At 40.5% G+C, this 17,940-nt stretch overlaps 1 protein-coding gene across 5 annotated transcripts in view; it reads left to right on the forward strand.

Annotated features, from left to right (window-relative positions):
* Positions 1-14,130, forward strand: part of LOC131688489 (solute carrier family 26 member 6) — a 57,487-nt gene extending 43,357 nt beyond the window's left edge. For all 5 annotated transcript variants that reach the window (XM_058972775.1, XM_058972779.1, XM_058972777.1 and 2 more), the window contains exons 4-7: positions 11,286-11,632; positions 11,695-11,799; positions 11,868-12,271; positions 12,331-14,130. In XM_058972775.1, the coding sequence (XP_058828758.1) occupies positions 11,286-11,632; positions 11,695-11,799; positions 11,868-12,271; positions 12,331-13,354 (1,880 nt within the window). In that variant the 3' untranslated portion in view covers positions 13,355-14,130. The remainder of the gene's footprint in view (positions 1-11,285; positions 11,633-11,694; positions 11,800-11,867; positions 12,272-12,330) is intronic.
* Positions 14,131-17,940: the final 3,810 nt, after the last annotated feature.

Here is a 17,940-nt window from a genome sequence, read left to right on the forward strand (position 1 = left end):
ATTTGTTAATTACTTATTAGTTATAAACAATTAAAACTCGAAAATCTCGTTTTTTACAATAAATTCGGCTGTGTCTAAACTAAAAGTCCTAGAGACTCAAACATTTTTTTGAAAGCATCTCAAACATTGAACTAAATAATATATTTTTTGCAGAATTTTTCGTAGGTCAGGTTGTTCGAAAAAATGCACATAAAATTCGATTAACGAGAGTTTTTGGGGTCACTGATTACGATTCTGATGCCAGAATTCGAAAATTCAAAATGGCGCCTACAAAATGGCAACCATTTTTACGAATTTGGCAAATTTTGTTACCGTCAGTATAAAACTCGATTCATGTTTTTTTGGGTCGCATAGTCGTTATACTGGATCCGCATTTTGAATTTTACATTTTTGACGTCGGAATCAGAATCAGTGACCCCTAAAACCTATATAAAGCTAAAAATAACTGTATTAACAATGAAAAAAAAAAAACTCGCGTCACAAAGGGTTAACCCAATCAAGATGAATATAATTGTGCAACTCATTCAGTATAGTTGTTTTCGAATAGGATTGATGAATATTTGCGAGAATTTTTCGTTGGTTCCTAACCTTGGCTTATAACAATTTCTTGTTAGGAATATATTCTCGTAAATGGGATCTTAAAACGTAAACCACAAACTTTGACAAATATTCCTTATTTGAATCTGTCATAATTTCTGGATTAATCACATAAAATCCCAAACAACATCGACCTCTAATACCTATTCGTCACTTCCGTTTCGAAAAAAACTGTGATTAGATTATAGAATTTAACTTAACGCAGAAAAAAAAATTTGTAGGTTCAATAAAAATATGGATTAAATTCAATAATAAAATTATTGGTCGGGAGACAATAAATTTATTTATATTGATTTCAATAAAAGTTATTTATTGTTTCGAAAAAAGTATTGTTCCATTTTTTAATAAATATTTTATTGAAATTAAAACAAAATTATTGAAATTAAAAATGATTTTATTGAAAATAAAATTGTATTGTTGTTGCGATAAAAAAAAATATTTTCAGACCAATAAGTTTGTTATTTGAAGTAATAAACAATAAATGATAGGATTGAATAACACATATTTTTGGTTTAAATACGCTTAATCTGCGTGTAAAGTTGCCATCTTGGATTTTAGAATGGGGTTAAAATTCTGTCTCTGGGAACAACTCATCTGAACCATTCCTAGAATAACCTTAATGATTAGGTTTTTCTGAACTTCGTTAAACCGAAAGTCGCCGTTTTTAATATTGAAATGGCGCTAAACATCAACCATCGACACTCACTCGTCAGTCATTTTTAAAAATTCCTATACTGATTGTGCTGCAAAAAATTTTGATTAACCGAGAGTCGCCATCTTGGATTTCAAAATGGCGCTTAACATTCACCTCTGACACATCTTATACGTAGGGAACTAAACGGACATAAACATGCTAAATAAATACATTATGCGATTGTACTATAATTGTTTCACTGACATTAAGTCTTCTTTCTTGACAATACATACATTGCCATAATTTCACTCCACCAAGCCAGAATATAAGAGAAAAATAAAAACTTACCACCATTTTCAACCAAAATACTACACTTTTCGTGGACAATTTCGTGCAACATTAACTTCTCATTTTATCTGTGCACTACTTATTGACAATAATCCTTTTGAACTAAAACTAAACAACGTTAATTCACAAAATATTTCGTGCAAAAATCTGCCACAACACCAATTACAAACAATTTATTTTTTCGCTCAAGTGTATTTGACATGAGCAAAAACTGTTCTGTTTTAACAATGTTTCTGGTTATGAAATTCAGTAAAGGTTTTTGTTATTCGCCGTGCTGAATTTTCACAGCATATATACACAGCCCCGAAATAACAAAATAGCATTCTTTATCTATTTGGTTGAGAATGCTGTTTTCATTCCTAAATTCAACCGCAAACAAAGTTGAAAATGCAAATTTTATTTTTAGTTTTTGTTTTGCTGGATTATGTCCTGGATTTTATTTAGCTAAAACCTTCTCTTAAAAACAAAAACTTAATTAGAAAAATAAATGCTGAATTTTAACTAAATCGCTTGATATTTTTAGGAATTTGTTGTTAAATTCAACTAATTTGAAAACAGAAATAGGATTTAGCACTAGAGCTGATAGATAGAAATCCGTGCACACTTTCCAGGCTGTACGGAGCCATCACTGACGACTGCCCCTGAGTTCCTTTCAGGTAGTTCCGATTTTTGGGCATTTGCTCGTAGAGTTGTGACAACCGAATCGATCGGGCGATAAAACGTTTTGCTCCGTATAAGTCTCCGGGAAACGATGGAATCATTCCAGTTCTACTACAAAAAGGATATTAACACTTCAAACATATTTTGAAAAAGGTTCTTACTTGTAGTCTTGCAACAGGATACATTCCATTAGCGTAGCGGGAAATAACTGTCAAATTCATTCTCAAACGTGGCTGTGTCACTTATGAGGCGGCAACGAGCTTTAGACCAATCAGCCTGCCCTCCTTCCTTCTCAAATCAGTGGACGTTTAATCGACCACTACATTCGGGATGCTAGCTTGGGCGAGCACCCGCTGCATGCAATGCAACATGCATATTAGCGGGGCAAGTCTATCACCCTGTTATACTGTTGTCTACTACGTTGAAAAAGCTGTTTCACAAAAGCAATCAAGTTGAGGAGTTTTTCTCGATATTGAAGGTACTTTTGACAATGTGTCTTTCGAATTCATTTTGGAAGCAGAACGAGAACATGGAGTACCTTTATATATCACGAACTGGATACACGCAATGCTTAGCAACCGACATCTGTGCTCATCGTTAAGACAAGTACAGGTAAGAAAACTGAGTGTCTCGGGTGGTAGTGTGCTGTCACCACTTCTACGGAACCTTGTCGCCAATGGCTTGTTGAGGAAACTTCATGAGCTTGGGTTTGCATTAACACACTTTTTGATATGATTTGCATCATATCAAAAAGTGTGTTGTGTTGTTGAACAATGATGTCTTCATGTTGGACTATCAGTTAATCCAAAAAAACATCAATGGCGCTTTTCACGCAACGAAGGATTGCAACCGGAGCTCGTCCATTGCAGTTCTTTGACTTTGAAATTATTATCGCAGATCAAGTTATGTACGTTGGACTAATTCTTGACTCAAAACCTAATTGGTCAGCTCACTTCGATCTCATAATCAAGCAAGCTTGCATGGCCTTCGGTGAATGTAGACGGGCTTTCGGCAAATCTTGGGGACTCAAACCCAAGTACATTCATTGCATCTAAAACCACTATATGGTCAAGGCTTTTGTCTGTCACGTTACAAGTTTACGCATATTTCATAAGATAAGGCTATGCAAAAACGATAAAATCAGATTCTGTCATAATTGCAACTTATTAAAGTCCCCAAACGCTACATTTTTTCTACAGAGTGCTGTTTTCTATCATGAACAGATTTATTGATATTTTAATGCGTCGGTCATATTGCACAATTTTCACAGTGAGTTTTCAGGTGACCTGACCAGTTTGAAAAGTCTGTTCCGTTGGTTACCAAATTTGCGTGAACACAGTTCTAAGTTGAAGCTTGGAAAAACAAGAAGAGTTTAAAATATCGTTTTTTTATCTGGAAACTGAGGATATACATGAAATTTCATGTTTATTTTTAAAAACATGTCTTTGATCAAGAAACGTGATTAGCTTATGAAGTCATTTATCGTGTCACTGTTAAAGTTTTTGGTAGTTCTTTTGATAAAATGGTGATTCTGCAGTAGTTTACTCTCATCATTGCAAGATATTTTTCTTCTGTTGTAGATTGAATAGTGGTTCCATTAAGGATAAATATCAGGCTGTCTATTTTTTATCCTTTGTCAATAGAACCGCGGTGACTATTTGGGGCTCAGTGAGTGCACTATATCCATGCCACATTCAAAGCCATTTGAGTGGGATCGCCAATCGTGGATTTATTCTTGCCCCTAAAAGCGATCATAATATCGTTTGCGTAACCCGATTCTTCAAATCCTAGACCTTTCAGTTCGTTGAGCTGTTTGTCCACTACTAGAATACATAGATGAGGTGACAGCTCTCCCCCTTGAGGGTAGCTCCTAGTGGTTCAGAATGTTATGATCTGGAACTCCCAGGTTTGTTGATACATTTGAGATTCCTAAACTTCCATTGTATCACCATCTAAGGTCATCACCCAGAATGGAACAATGTGAAAGAACTCAAATTAAGGTAATTTCGTATGATTTCTCTGATAAAGCACTCAGGATAAAGCACCTCTTTTCCCCAGAAAATACAAGGAGTGCTTTTCATGATCCATCAGGAAAGCCTTCTTGGAACTGTAACCGTGCGGGCATGGTCGTTGATAGGTAAATATACAACTATCAGTTTTATGGGGAGAATTTTTGCAGCACAGCCTTTGTTACGATCGCCGTCACCACTACTGCCATAATAATTAGCATACATAGAATACATAGCTGTCATCATCTGACGAACAGTTATATGCGATCTACAATGCTTGGCGCGAGCATCTTTGCTGTCAGATAAATTTGTGTGTTTAAAGAACAATAATTACGTTTATATACAGTATTATCATTTCATCGCCAAATGTCTATTGATGGAATGTGGATCTACATAGAATGCTGCTGTCACCGAAAAAAGATTCTTGGTCCCGTTGATTCCGCTCAAAGATTCAATCGAATATACAACATACGGCCTAGTCACCAGACGAAACACTGTTTTTCTCGTTAATCCGTCGACGAACCGGCGCCAGTAACCGCGGTTTTTCAGCTTTCATCAAGTTTTTCATTTGCGTATCTAACGTTGCGTATCTTCGGAAATACGGGCGATCAGACGGTCAAAATGTCCATATAGGACCTTTGCGCTTACAAAACTGAGCAATATCTGCCCACCACAGAGTTTCTTGTAGTAGGAATTCGTGTCATTTCAACCGTATTCAAGATGGTCATATTGAAATTCTCGCAAATATCGTGCAGTAAGCTAGACCGGCTATCATCGTGAAGATAACCTCATGGCATACCGTGGCACAGTGGTCCAAAAAGACGGCCATAGGAGTTTCCAAGCTTCCAGTTACGTTTTTCTGCTGGGGTGTGTTCAAAACAGTTTTTTTATGTACTGAAATATAGGGACACGGTGTTTTTGATGTTCCATGTGGAAGTTCTTGTTAGTATCTAAGATTTCCAAGACCAAGAGCGACTAAATTCGGTTTTGTAACAGCACCCTTCAAGGGGCACTCTAAGGCCTATATTTTTTAGGCACATTAGAAGATGTTCGCACAATGGGATTGTAAGACTCTTGCTCTTCAGTGAACTAGGGACGGTGCAAATTAGTCGTGGTCGGTGGCGTAGCCATCTTTAGCATTTATTCTCGGAGCGTTCTTTAAAAGAATGTTTCAGTTTTCCCCCGCATAATTCATACGCGGAATATGTCGAGATATCATGCGGATTTTCTTCACAGTAGGAAGACTTTTCATGATTCCTTTCGGATTTTGCACACCGTACCTTGTATTGCTGTGGGCCCAATTGCTTGCAAGGACGGCAATTCATGCCCAGCGGCCCAAAAAAGCGACCAGGAAGACGAACCCAGTTCAAAAAAGCAATGCATTTGATTGCATCTTGGTCGCTGAAGTTTTCCGCAACTTTAAGGGTGTAATTCTTTGTACTTTTTCAGCGGATTCTAGATTAGGTCTCTGAATTGATGAAAACCGGTAATGTTTCGGATCTTCAAAACCCCATATTTCCAATCACAGGTGCGTGCGGTGAACAAATTTGATTGCATTTCATTTCCTAAAAAAATCCGCAACTTTTGATGTATATATTGTCATACTTTTTCAGCGGCTTCCAATTAATTGCCTTTTTGGTCAGATTTCTTCCACTGTGCAATGTTTGGAAAAGCAGATCATAAATTGTTTTCTTATACTCATCCATTTTTGCTGAACGCAATTGCTTGCAAACCAAAATTTTCATTGACTGAAGTAAAGGGTTCTTGAAGAAGCCAATCCCATACTTCGCAGTTAAGGCCTCTGTCGGAGGCTACGCCATCGATCTCTACTTCTCCGGTGGGTACGTAGATAAGACACTTCCTCATACATGGCCGAGTGTTGTTTAGTTAGATTATGCATATATTGATGATGTTAAACGGCTTATCTTTGGTCTTGGAATACAAATTTTATTCATCTAATACTGATCTACTTCCAAGTAGATCAGTATTAGATGAATAAAATTTGTATCGAAAAGGAAACTTATCGGCATTATTTTTGCCTTCGAGGAAATATTCCAATCGATCTCCATTGAGTCTGAAGGGATGTCGGTGTTCGGAGATACCTTCCTTTTAGCCAATATGGGCTTCAGTACCCGTGAAAAGAATCGTATGTCAGAGGGAACGGAAAATTAGTGAAAAGCAATTTAAAAGAATAAAGTTGTTGATACTTAGCTGTGAAGCATTTGCAGTATCAGTATCAACAAGACCATTTTCGCTGAGCCATCAGTTATACAGCCCTTTAACAAATAGATACTAGCTATTATCCGAAAATTTTCATTTTCATTTTGGCTTTAGAGTAGAGCAGCTTACAGCTTTCTGCTGGAAGTCTGCGAACACTATCCATGCTTTTTCGAGATATGCAATCCCCTTCGATTCCTTCACTAATCTTCCGCTTAGGACCGCTGAAGCTTCTTTGGCATTCTGAAAATCACTTCTGATGCATTTGATAATGCAAATCATTTTTGAGGTGCTGAGGAGACTAGACTCCTAACATCCATCCTTCACGTCAACTATCTCTGGATTCTCTCTAAATCGAATTGCTTGTGGTCGCTGAGATCCGAACATCTTTGTGCTGGATATTTGGACATAATGCCTAACCAGCATCCTCCTCTTTCTTGGTAATGGACATCAGCGTAGTCTTCGTAGTCAAAATCAATCTAATTAAAAAATTCGTCTCGCTAATACTTTCCAAGAGACGCTGTCCATTTTCAAAGTGAGGATGGTCAGAGTTCCCGTGCTCTTTCGATCAAGCTGCCTCCATCCAGAAGTCGCCAAGATGTTTTGGGTTCATATCATTCCGAGGATGATGTTAGATACATCTTCAATACGATATCAAAAATATTCCTATGCATCCAGTAGCCTTACCAGTGTTGGGAAATTATCAAAAAATCAAAAATCGGTAACGCATAAAATTACTACTGATATTCTTACTCGATATTAATTCTCCGCAAAATCACGGACGAGTTTAGAAAAACAACGAAAATATGAAATCCATTACGCCTTCTTCGATCTCATCATCGTGATTAGTTTTTCTTTCACACGTTCTCATAAAATCATATAGAGAGAAAATCAATCTCACCAATTATCAGTGATGAGTGATATTGATATTTTATTATGCGCACTGCTCAATCAGTTTCGTCTGGCATTTTGCAGTAGTTGCTATTGAACAACTAGAGGTAAATATAACGGAAGATGCAGGAAGTTATATAGGGCCCAAAAATTTGTTAGTGGGAAAAATGTTCTCTTATGCAGCGAAACAAAATATTAATTTAACGTTACAATATTAGGAATGTCCCTATACTATTAAACATGTTTCAGTTTTAGGATTTTAGTTGACCAGTTGGATTTCCATCATTATAGCCGAATCCCGTTTTAATGCACCTAGTGGTAGGATTGTGACTTTCTCATTTTATTCAAACTGTGATTCATTAGCTGGCTATGTTTAATATAATTGTGGGAATGTCTATTACATTCTTATTACACTTAGAATGTATTCCACGACTACCACGAAAGTCGCCGCTGACACACTTTGAACCAAAAAGTATATTATTTAATTGGCTTAATTCGAAATGTTGGGGGAATGTGTTTGGAAACGATTTTAACGGTTTATATGGGAAATTCCAGTGCAACCTTACTAACCAACCTATAACTCCTGTAATTCGCAAAAAAAGCGTTTTAGGAAGTCGGATCAACTAAAATTCAATAGCTTATGGGAGCGTTATACCTTTCATTTGGAACAAAGTTTGTGTAAATCGGTTCAGCCATCTCTATTAAATATTACAAAACACTTCATAAAATGGACATGATGAATTAACAGCAAATTATACAATTTCTAACCCTTTAGCTTTATTCAAATTCAGTTCTTAAGTAAAGTTCACAATATGTTTATATGCAATCAAAAATTAAAGGAATCTAGTTCTTCTGCTATTTGTGGTAACAAATCTGGGTTGAGTTTCAGTACCATCAGATCCTGTATCCGTCTGTCTCCTAAGCGCTGGCGATGATCGCTTAAAACAAGTTTCAGTGCACTAAATGCACGTTCTACTGTCACCTGTGTGGAGGGGGCGGAAAGAACTACCATCGCCAAACGAAACATTTCCGGTCTTTTGATCTTCTCGCCAACCCAGTAATGTAATACATCGAATGCTTCTTTATATTGTGATACAGGCGAGCTCTTGTTCTTGTCTGTCGTAGACGGTTGCATTGTATGCTGAAATTTAAACGAGGTTGGGCTAGTTATCGGTACCTTCGGACGAAATTCTAGTTCCTTGATCAATTGATAAATTGTATCGTGTGCGGCCCTGAGCTCAGGAACTTCCAAGTTGGAAGAATCTTTTTGAAAATAATCATTCAGATATTCTTCAAGAAAGCTGCTTTCGGAAGGCGAATCTGCGTGGTCACAGTTTTCCTGAGAACCGTTTAGTTCTTGAAGACGCTCCCATAGTTCTAGTAAGTAACGCTAAATATATATGATTATCAATTACCAGATGTTCTTAGAAAAATTGATGAAATAGTATAATACCTGAACTATCGCTTTATCTGCAGCCGTAATACGATTGGAACCCAAGTAATTATATCTTGGGTCCATGTATAAACAAGCCTTGAAATGATTTGTGTTAATCAAATTTTGTAAACGCGCATCCATGGTTTTCAACAACTTTGCTGCAAGTGTGTTCGTTTTCAGCAAGCTTAATTGTGCTTGGCAAATGAGCCATTCGGTATAAAATGCAGATAACGGGACGTGTTCACGTTGAAGATATATCATCAGGTAGAACACCGGTTCTAAGGCATCGCAAAATCTCTCAACAAACGTCCAATGTTTTGAAAATGCTGGAAAGAGCAATACAGCGATATCAAGCAATAATGTTTTTGATAGGTAACATAAACTGTTGTATACGTTTAAAGATAGGTTTCAATCAGTATAAACAAAATCACTTACTCATTTCTTTAAATTTGTTCTCTAAGACAAGGTAAAACGCCTTCTGACTTTTCAATGACTTTAACATCATATAAACGGCATTCCATCTTGTCGCATTCGATAATGGAGAATAATGGGCTTTACTTTCGATAAATGTTGGCTTATACTTTCCCTGTCTAGAAGTCTTAATCAACTTTTTGATGTCATCAATTCTCCTGGTGTGTTTACGAAGAGCATCCCATACTGCTAGCTGACATGTATGAGCTGCGCAACGCGTACTGCTTATTGAAAGTAGTTTAAAATGTTCCGATTCGTCATTTTCGTTATCTGAATTTTCAGAATCCGAAGAAAACGATGTATCTGAATCTTCGTCGTGGAGCTGCTCGGATCGATTCTGATCCTCTTCTGCAAGAGCCTCGTCTGTAGCATTCAAATCGGCTAATCGATGGCTGGGAGCATTATTAAAAACTGCTTCTATAGCGTGTTTTTCCTGATGCAAGACCTCATTCTCATTTGAAATATGCGACAGTGCCTCGCGTAATCGCAAAACCGATGCTATCATGTTACTACCGTTATCGTGTGCAATAGTATATATTTGCTCCGGTCGCAATCCATATGCTTCCAGCGCTTCACTGGTTATGGTCTCCTGCAGTTTTTGGGCTGTCTGACTTCCAGCCATTTCTTTTATGACTAGAAAGATGTAAAGATGATTAAATTTCTCCAAATGGAGGTCCCATTTTTAATTTTACCCAGGTTCCGACAAACGATTTTTCCGTCAATTGTCAATTGTGCGTTTATTCCAAACGAATGATGGTTTCTTCGCGATGCACTGTCCACTTTCAAACTGACCATTTGGTTTTTCAGTTGATTGGTAATCAGCCGTCTGGCTATGGAAGCGGCCTGCTCAACTAGCTCTCCAAGTTTCTTGCGATTCATGGTCAAACCAACAGAATTCCACAGAGGTTGGACTAATGTTCGAAATCCAGTCCACTCAGGATAGGTCAACGATAAGGCGTTCACTGTGGCTAACTGAAGGCTTCCCTCTATGATAGATTTCCGATCAATCTCGACGGGGACATTATTTGTCTTCTTTGACCTTTTCGGAGGAGCTATTTCGCCATTCAATGCCGGTGGTTCTATTTTTGTTTTAGCTGCAGCCGGAGGAATTTCCAAAAGCTCCAACTTATCTGCATGCAATGCTCTAACGTGTCGAATGAAATTACCATGAACTAATTTCCCCTGCTGCATGTAATTACACCCACGGCTAACTATGCACTTATGCTTTCCATCCGTTGTTGTTTCAATTGCCTTCAATATTTTATCTTGCAGCTTCTCCATGTTAATGCTAACGACGCCAAAACACTAGAAACCGAAAACTTCACAGCCGAAAACTTCACTTCTCTGCTGCCAACAAAGCCGATAAACGTTTAACGCTGAGAAAAATTGTTCACGAAGTTTGAAAAAAAATTCTTCTACGCGAATGTGTGGCAATCACGTGGCGATTTTATTTTGGTTACCGTTGCGAGCACAGCAATGGGTGACAACGGGCACATAAAATTGAAAACGAGAATACTAGATCAAAATCACTCTTGGTGTATCAAGTTATGAGGTCCATGATAATGATGGTGGTAATAATGCAAACGATTATCATCGAAGATTTTTTTCGACGGTGATCATTGATTTTTAATTTTTTGATTATGATTATGACAACACTGAGCCTTACCTTTCAAAGCATTTGACATTCTCGTCATCTGAACAGTGAAATAACATGTATTTAAAAATTGTGCAACTTTTGGAAACTTCACGGATAAGGTGGCTTCTATCATCTAAGCGCCATAGAATCATTTCATCGTGTCAAGTTTTGTTGATACCAACGCACGATTGTCGTCATGCCATCTACGAATACCGTGTTACTGCGCAACGCAAATGCGTGCTTTGCTGTTTTTATCCACTGTTCTATTCATCATAATGAACTGGCCTTTGTAACTTTATTAGTAACTTTCAGGTGTCACAACTAAATTGCAAAATCTACGACCTAATAGAAACAAACTAACACATGGCATGTACTTCCAATCCACAGCAATCGAATCTCTCGTGAACTCTGTCCGGGACATCAAGTGCCTCAACACACTACTCAACTTCATCCCGATCCTGCGATGGCTGCCCAAATATTCGATCAAGAAGGACCTGGTCGGGGATCTCACGGCGGGCGTTACGGTCGCCGTCATGCAAATACCACAGGGAATGGCGTACGGTCTGCTGGCCGGTGTACAGGCCAACGTCGGCCTCTATATGGCGTTTTTTCACTGTCTCGTGTATGCAGTACTCGGCACCTCGCGGCACATTTCAATGGGTTCGTTTGCGGTCGTCAGCCTGATGACGGCCAAGGTGGTTGCCAGCTATGCGACAATGTCTTCGGCGGTTACAGTGAGTTCATTGCGTTCGTCCTCCAAAAAAATCGTCTAAATTCTATCTTCTACTTTCTATAGATAAATGGAACTAGCTACGACCTTCCACCGATTGATCCTTCCGAGCCGCAGTACACTCCAATCCAGGTGGTAACTGCGTTGTCCTTCGTTGTAGGTTGTTACCACGTAAGTTGTACCCACTACCTCTTAAAATCACAAATCCGAAATTAATTTACTTCATCGCCTAATTACAGCTTATCATGAGTCTCATCCGCTTGGGGATCCTTTCGGCGCTACTCAGCGAACCGTTGGTTAGCGGGTTCACGACGGCCGCTGCCATCCATGTACTCGTAAGTCAGATGAAAGATCTGCTCGGAGTATCGATTCCCCGATATAAGGGTGCCTTCAAGAACATCCTGGCACTGCGAGACATTGCCGGCGAGTTACCGAACAGCAATCTTCCGACCGTGTATACCTCAGTGATTGTCATACTGTTTATGATCTTTATGAACGAGTACCTCAAACCGTGGTCGTCAACCAAGTGTAAGTTCCCGATTCCTGCTGAACTAGTGGCAGTTGTCGGTGGAACGATGGCTTCCTACTTTATCCGTCTTGGACCGGATTTTGCTGTAAAATTGGTAGGCGAGATTCCCGTTGGGTAAGTTCCTGCATATAACAGTAATCTGAATCTATTTCAACCTTTGCTTATCATTTTAGCTTGCCAGACCCGCAGATGCCCCCTGTAGCACTGCTCAAACTAGTCGCCGTGGATGCTATTGCTATTACCATCGTAAGTTACTCGATCGTCATGTCCATGGGGATGATCTTTGCTCAGAAGGAAGGCTACGAAGTCCGAGCTAATCAGGAACTGATTGCCATGGGAACTATCAACATCGTGGGTTCATTCTTCTCCTGCGTACCGACGGCTTGTTCACTATCCCGATCGTTGATTCAGCATCAAGCCGGTGGGAAGACTCAGATCACGGCAGTTGTCTCATCGATGTTGATTCTGATTGTGCTGCTGTGGATTGGGCCGTACTTTGAAACTCTGCCACGCTGCGTTCTGGCCTCGATTATCTTCGTTGCACTGAAAGGTATGCTGTGGCAGGTTAAACACATTATGAAGTTCCAGCGAGAGGGTAGCCTGGAGCTGTTTGTGTGGCTGGTGACGTTCCTCAGTGTGACGATAATCGATATAGATGTGGGTCTGCTGATTGGTGTGATCTTTTCGCTGGTCGCTCTGTACATTAAGGGCTGGAAATCTTACTACAGTTTGCAGGGGACGGTTCCAGATACGGCAATCTATGTGGATATTGGAAGCCACCATCGGGCTGAGGAGGTTCCGCACATCAAGATCTTCAAATATTCGGGAGCGATAAACTTCGCCAGCAGGGCCACTTTCAAGAAAGCTTTGACCAAAGAAGTCGGCGTTAGTCAAAAGCTAGTTAAACGAGCATCCCGGTACGATGCTGCTGGCGAAGGAGCCGGTCTGCAGATCATCAAAACGGTAATCATTGATCTGTCAAGTGTACCGCACATTGACACCGCGGCCTGCAAAACGTTCAACGAGGTCAAGAAAGAAATGAGTACGGTCGGTGTCAGTACGCTGATTGCGAATCCGGCGGATTGCGTCTACGAGACGCTACTGCATGCGGAGTCCATCGGGGAAGGTGGATTCCACATCTTCCCGACGGTGCATGACGCGGTTTTGTACGCGCAGGGCTCGGTGTCCGCTGTTTAGCAGGTGGATCGAATAGTTGCCATTGGTGATGATGTGCCAAAGAATCAGAATTTACAAGCGAGGGATTTGGATAGTTTGAATTGCAGCTGAATAAATAATTCAGATTCCACGTTTGCTGGATTTTTGTTATAGGATGGGTAGTGTGAACAGAGATTCGTCTGTACGACGGAAAGGAGCCTATGTGCCTTTTACCTTTATAAGAAGATTAAAACAATTGTAGCATTACTAGCAATTAACGAAAGCCTGTGGTGACACCATTTGCAGCAAAAGTCCAAATCTATAAAATTACGTGATGCTGAAATTAGGAGTGGGAATGCTTATAAAGCGTTGTAGCTAAGCGACAGGTCACGTACTTTTGCTCAACCTAGCAATTTAGTACTTAAGCAATCAATAGAAATACCGTAAACTACCACACATAAGCTCACGAAGAGAAATATTAATGTGTTATCTCACGTATGAACATCTGGCCGGTTTCTTCACCCGCGCTTAACTCTTAAATCAGGCTAACGTTCGTTAAACCTGGTTAAAAATTTGAGCGGTAGTTAAGAAATCGGCCCTTAGCTGCTAAGTTTAGAGTTGAATCAGGTTAATAGAAAATACTTGCAGGTTATTATTGTTATATATTTTTCTAGTTTTGTCGAATAAAACGTATTCTCAAACCTATAGTTAGACGAACACGAACAAACCTAAAATATCGTAGCTCCAATTAATACACCGTCTTTGTACTGTATGGCGACAATATTTATTGTGAATAAATGCAACGTGTTTAAAAATAAGGGGTTTTGAACTACAATATTTACTGTAATTGCGGGTTAAGCAGCTCTGAGAAACTTTGAATTTTTTTTTTGGTTATTGACTAGAGAGGGAAATAATTAATTTTCGAAATATGTATTCTTAAACTTCCAGCACCTAGCCGTTATATTTAATACAATACCTTCAGAAACTCGGCAAGCAGAAGACTGTTCATTTCGGTAGCCATTCATATTGTTGCCGGAGAGTTTCACATATCTATGAATGCGAAAGGACACTTGCTACTGAAAGCGAACTATTTACTTGACAATTTTCTTCTTCATGAGATAGGTATCTACTCTACAGATGTCATCACAAAATATTTCGAGGAACATTATATCGTATCGGTGATAGAGCAGTGGGTATTGGGCCAAGTTCTTCGCGGCTGGTGCTAAACTGATAATAACTACTCAATAAAATATATGTTTGCGCTTTTAGGTTTTGACATGATCAGCCATAAACTGATACCTGAGGGGTTCAATATGGCTGGGAAAAACGCAATGTTTGGTACGAGACGAGCATTTTGTAGCGACAGCTCAAAGCAAAAATATAATTTTCAGTATAATGACATATATCCAAGCAAATAATGGTTCATATCTATAGGTGATCCGGAATTGAAACAGTTGGGGGAGAATGTGGTGAAAATCCGTCGTACTTAGAAAGGCGAGATTCTGTTCGAACTGAAGAAAAACCCGACCTTTATGAGCCTTTAAGACACACATTGAAAAGTCGCTAGGCGAGGAGGCACCCGTAAGGGCTCTAGCCTACGAGACAGTACTTGAGTGCATGAACCTGGACGAGATAGCAACAGAAGATGAGCTGAGAAGTTCGCTGAAGGAACAATGCGATCCAACGGTAATCCGGACGAAGAAAGCGTTCGGCGGCACGCAGACGGCGTCGATACAGCTTTCCACGACTGTAGCTAATAAACTGTTGGAAAAGGACCGAATCAAGGTTTGGTAGTCAGTGCGTTCAATGACAAAGACAGCCCCCCTAGAGTTTCCAAACAAATTGAGAGATGTTTCAAATGTGTGGGCTTTGGTCACCAGGCGAGAAATTGCAAAGGCCCTGACAGATCAGATCTGTGCAAAAAATGTGGGGAGAAGGGACACTTTGACACTTTCTCTGCACAAAGGAGGGTTGGAAAGACAAGACGGGAGGTTTAATATGCCCAACATACAAAAAGGCGATGGAGAGACAGAAGTGATGGAGGTGACCCAGGTGAACCTCAATCATTGCTGGCAGTCTACAACAGCAACGAAATGCGATGTTGCAATCATTGCGGAGCCGCATCGAATCCCTATCGATAACGGTAACTGGCTGGATGCTAGATGGGCTTACTGTAGCGCTCATTTGACAACGATCTCAAAGTACTTCAGGCAGCGAGCGACTCCTTTGCCATGAACGCTAGCAAGAGCATGCGACACCGCAATGACAAGAAATCTAGAGCCAAGGAACAGACGGCGTCCAGCGTAATGGTGGAGCGAGGAGCTCGGAACCCTCCGCATAAGCTGCCTTAGAGCCAGAAGATACGCCCTGAGACCTAGTACCGAGGCGGACAGAGAGGAGCCTATTATAGTGTTCCGCGCCGCAAGGGCCGTATTGAAACGTGAGATAAAGCGAAGCAAATCGATTTACTTTAAAGAGTTGTGCAAGGGTGCTGACGCCAATCCCTAGAGCAACTCATACCGTGTGACGATGGCGAAGATCAGATGACCCGTGACACCTCTGGAAATGTGCCCTGATAAACTGAGCGTTACCGTAGAAGGGCTCTTTCCGGAGTGTGATCCAATGATATGGCCGATTATGCTGCATGGTGCGGTAGAGTGGGACAATACCGACGTGATACAAGTCTCCGACGATGAGCTCGTCGCATTGGCAAAGGGTTTAAAGGTGAAGAAAGCACCCGGACCAGATGGAATCCCCAATATCGTATCGAGAGCGGCAATCCAGATACTCCCGGATATGTTCAGAAAAGTGTTTCAAAAGCTTCTAGATGAGGGCTACTTCCCTGATAAATAGAAGATACATAAGTTAGTGCTACTGCTTAAACCAGGTAAGCCCCCGAGGATCCATTGTATGGACCGCTCGGGAAACTCTTGGAGAGGATTGTACTTAATAAGCTGATAACATTTACGCAAGGGGACAACGGGTTGTCGAAAAGCCAGTTCGAATTTTGGAAGGGCAAGTCTGCGGTGGACGCCATTCGGACAGTGATCAATAGAGCCGATATGGCGCGCAAGCAGAAAAGAAGAGGAAATCGATACTGTTAGCCGTGTTAGCGATAGACGTCAAAAACAGCAGCAGTTCCGTCAGGCTTTGTCCTGGGTCCAACGCTTTGGAACGGGATGTATAACGGTGTGCTGAATTTTAAGCTGCCTAGGGACGTAGAACTCGTTGGGTTCGCGGACGACATCGTAATAATGGTACTGGGAGAGACGCCGGAAGAGGTGGAAATGTTGGCGATGGAGGCGATCGACAGGATTGGAAACTGGATGCAAGGAGTGAAGTTGCAGATAGCCCACCAACAAGTGATTCCACGTCGGGTTCCGGCGTTGGCGACGTTCCTGGGGTCGACCGGTTACGTTGGGATCTTCTCGATCTTTCCACGCACCTAAGCTCTTCTGTTACCCGCAGCAAACTACTTTAGGCTTTGTAATCCAATCAAGACTTCCGGCTACGAAATTCTTCGACATTAAACTTTGTTTTGGTCCCTTGTAACTCTAATGGCTACGGATCGCTTACTATTCCAAGATTGCACGTGGCACTTGCTTCAACCAATGTAAATGAAGCCTTCTTCGAGAAAAGCATGTGTCTAAGCTTCGTGTTCCATGGAATATGGTTACTGGTATCAAACTGAGCAGCACGGTCTTCCGCGTTTGATCATGCTTGTGGCAATCCACGCGAGTTACTCGATGAAGCAGCGGCTGGTGTCGCAGACGACAGCTACCGACGTTACATCGGAATCTTAACCGACAGCTCCGGTGGCCGTGATCGAATCAGTAAACTTCCCACCACATCTACTTTTCTGTGGTCTGTATTTTTTTCTCGAGGTTCATTTGCTGAAATTTCTCGCAGTTCCGTACCCGTGGCGCTGTTCTCAAATTTAAAGTGGATAGAAGAATAAATAACGAATATGTTTGAGTTGCACGATACAAAAATTGAAATTGAAAATTGAAAAACAGTGAACAATATTTCTAATTTTATTGCTCGTTTTCACTGTTTCATAGCTTCACTAATGAAAAAGAAATCATAGTCATATGCAGTAGAGCAGGCCATCTTTCTAAAGCAGTAGCAAAGATCCTGGAGTAAGTTAGATCGAATATCATTGAGAAAACAACCCCATTCTGTACCATGAGAATCGTAGTTTCTTCGGTGCCCTCCACAATATCACAAAGTTTCCATTGCCCAATCAGCCCTACGATAAGTTGAATCACTGGTTGAAATGTTGAGGAGGGATTTTTGGTGTTCCTGGAAGCGATGGAAACTCCTTATTAAATCTCAAGTTGTTAAAACCAGGAGCTGGTTTCTTCGACTTTGTGTCAGCGCTTCCTCGAGCAATTGTATTTGGCGTCCCTTCAAGAGACAAATTGTAGCCTTTCCAAGGAGTTTTATCCACCCATTTTCCTGAGCCAAGCGAACATCGTTTGTGGTGGTGAGTGGGGAAACTCTCTTTAGTATTTCTGAAAAAACGGCTGTCTTTTGAGGGATATCATCCCCATGATTCTCTGCGCACTTGCCACACTGGGCTTTATTGGAAGCGCCTGCCTTTTCGGCTGTTTGTACTGCGAAGGAGT

The sequence above is a fragment of the Topomyia yanbarensis genome, chromosome 3, assembly GCF_030247195.1.
Source record: "Topomyia yanbarensis strain Yona2022 chromosome 3, ASM3024719v1, whole genome shotgun sequence".
NCBI classification, from domain to species: Eukaryota; Metazoa; Arthropoda; class Insecta; order Diptera; family Culicidae; genus Topomyia; species Topomyia yanbarensis.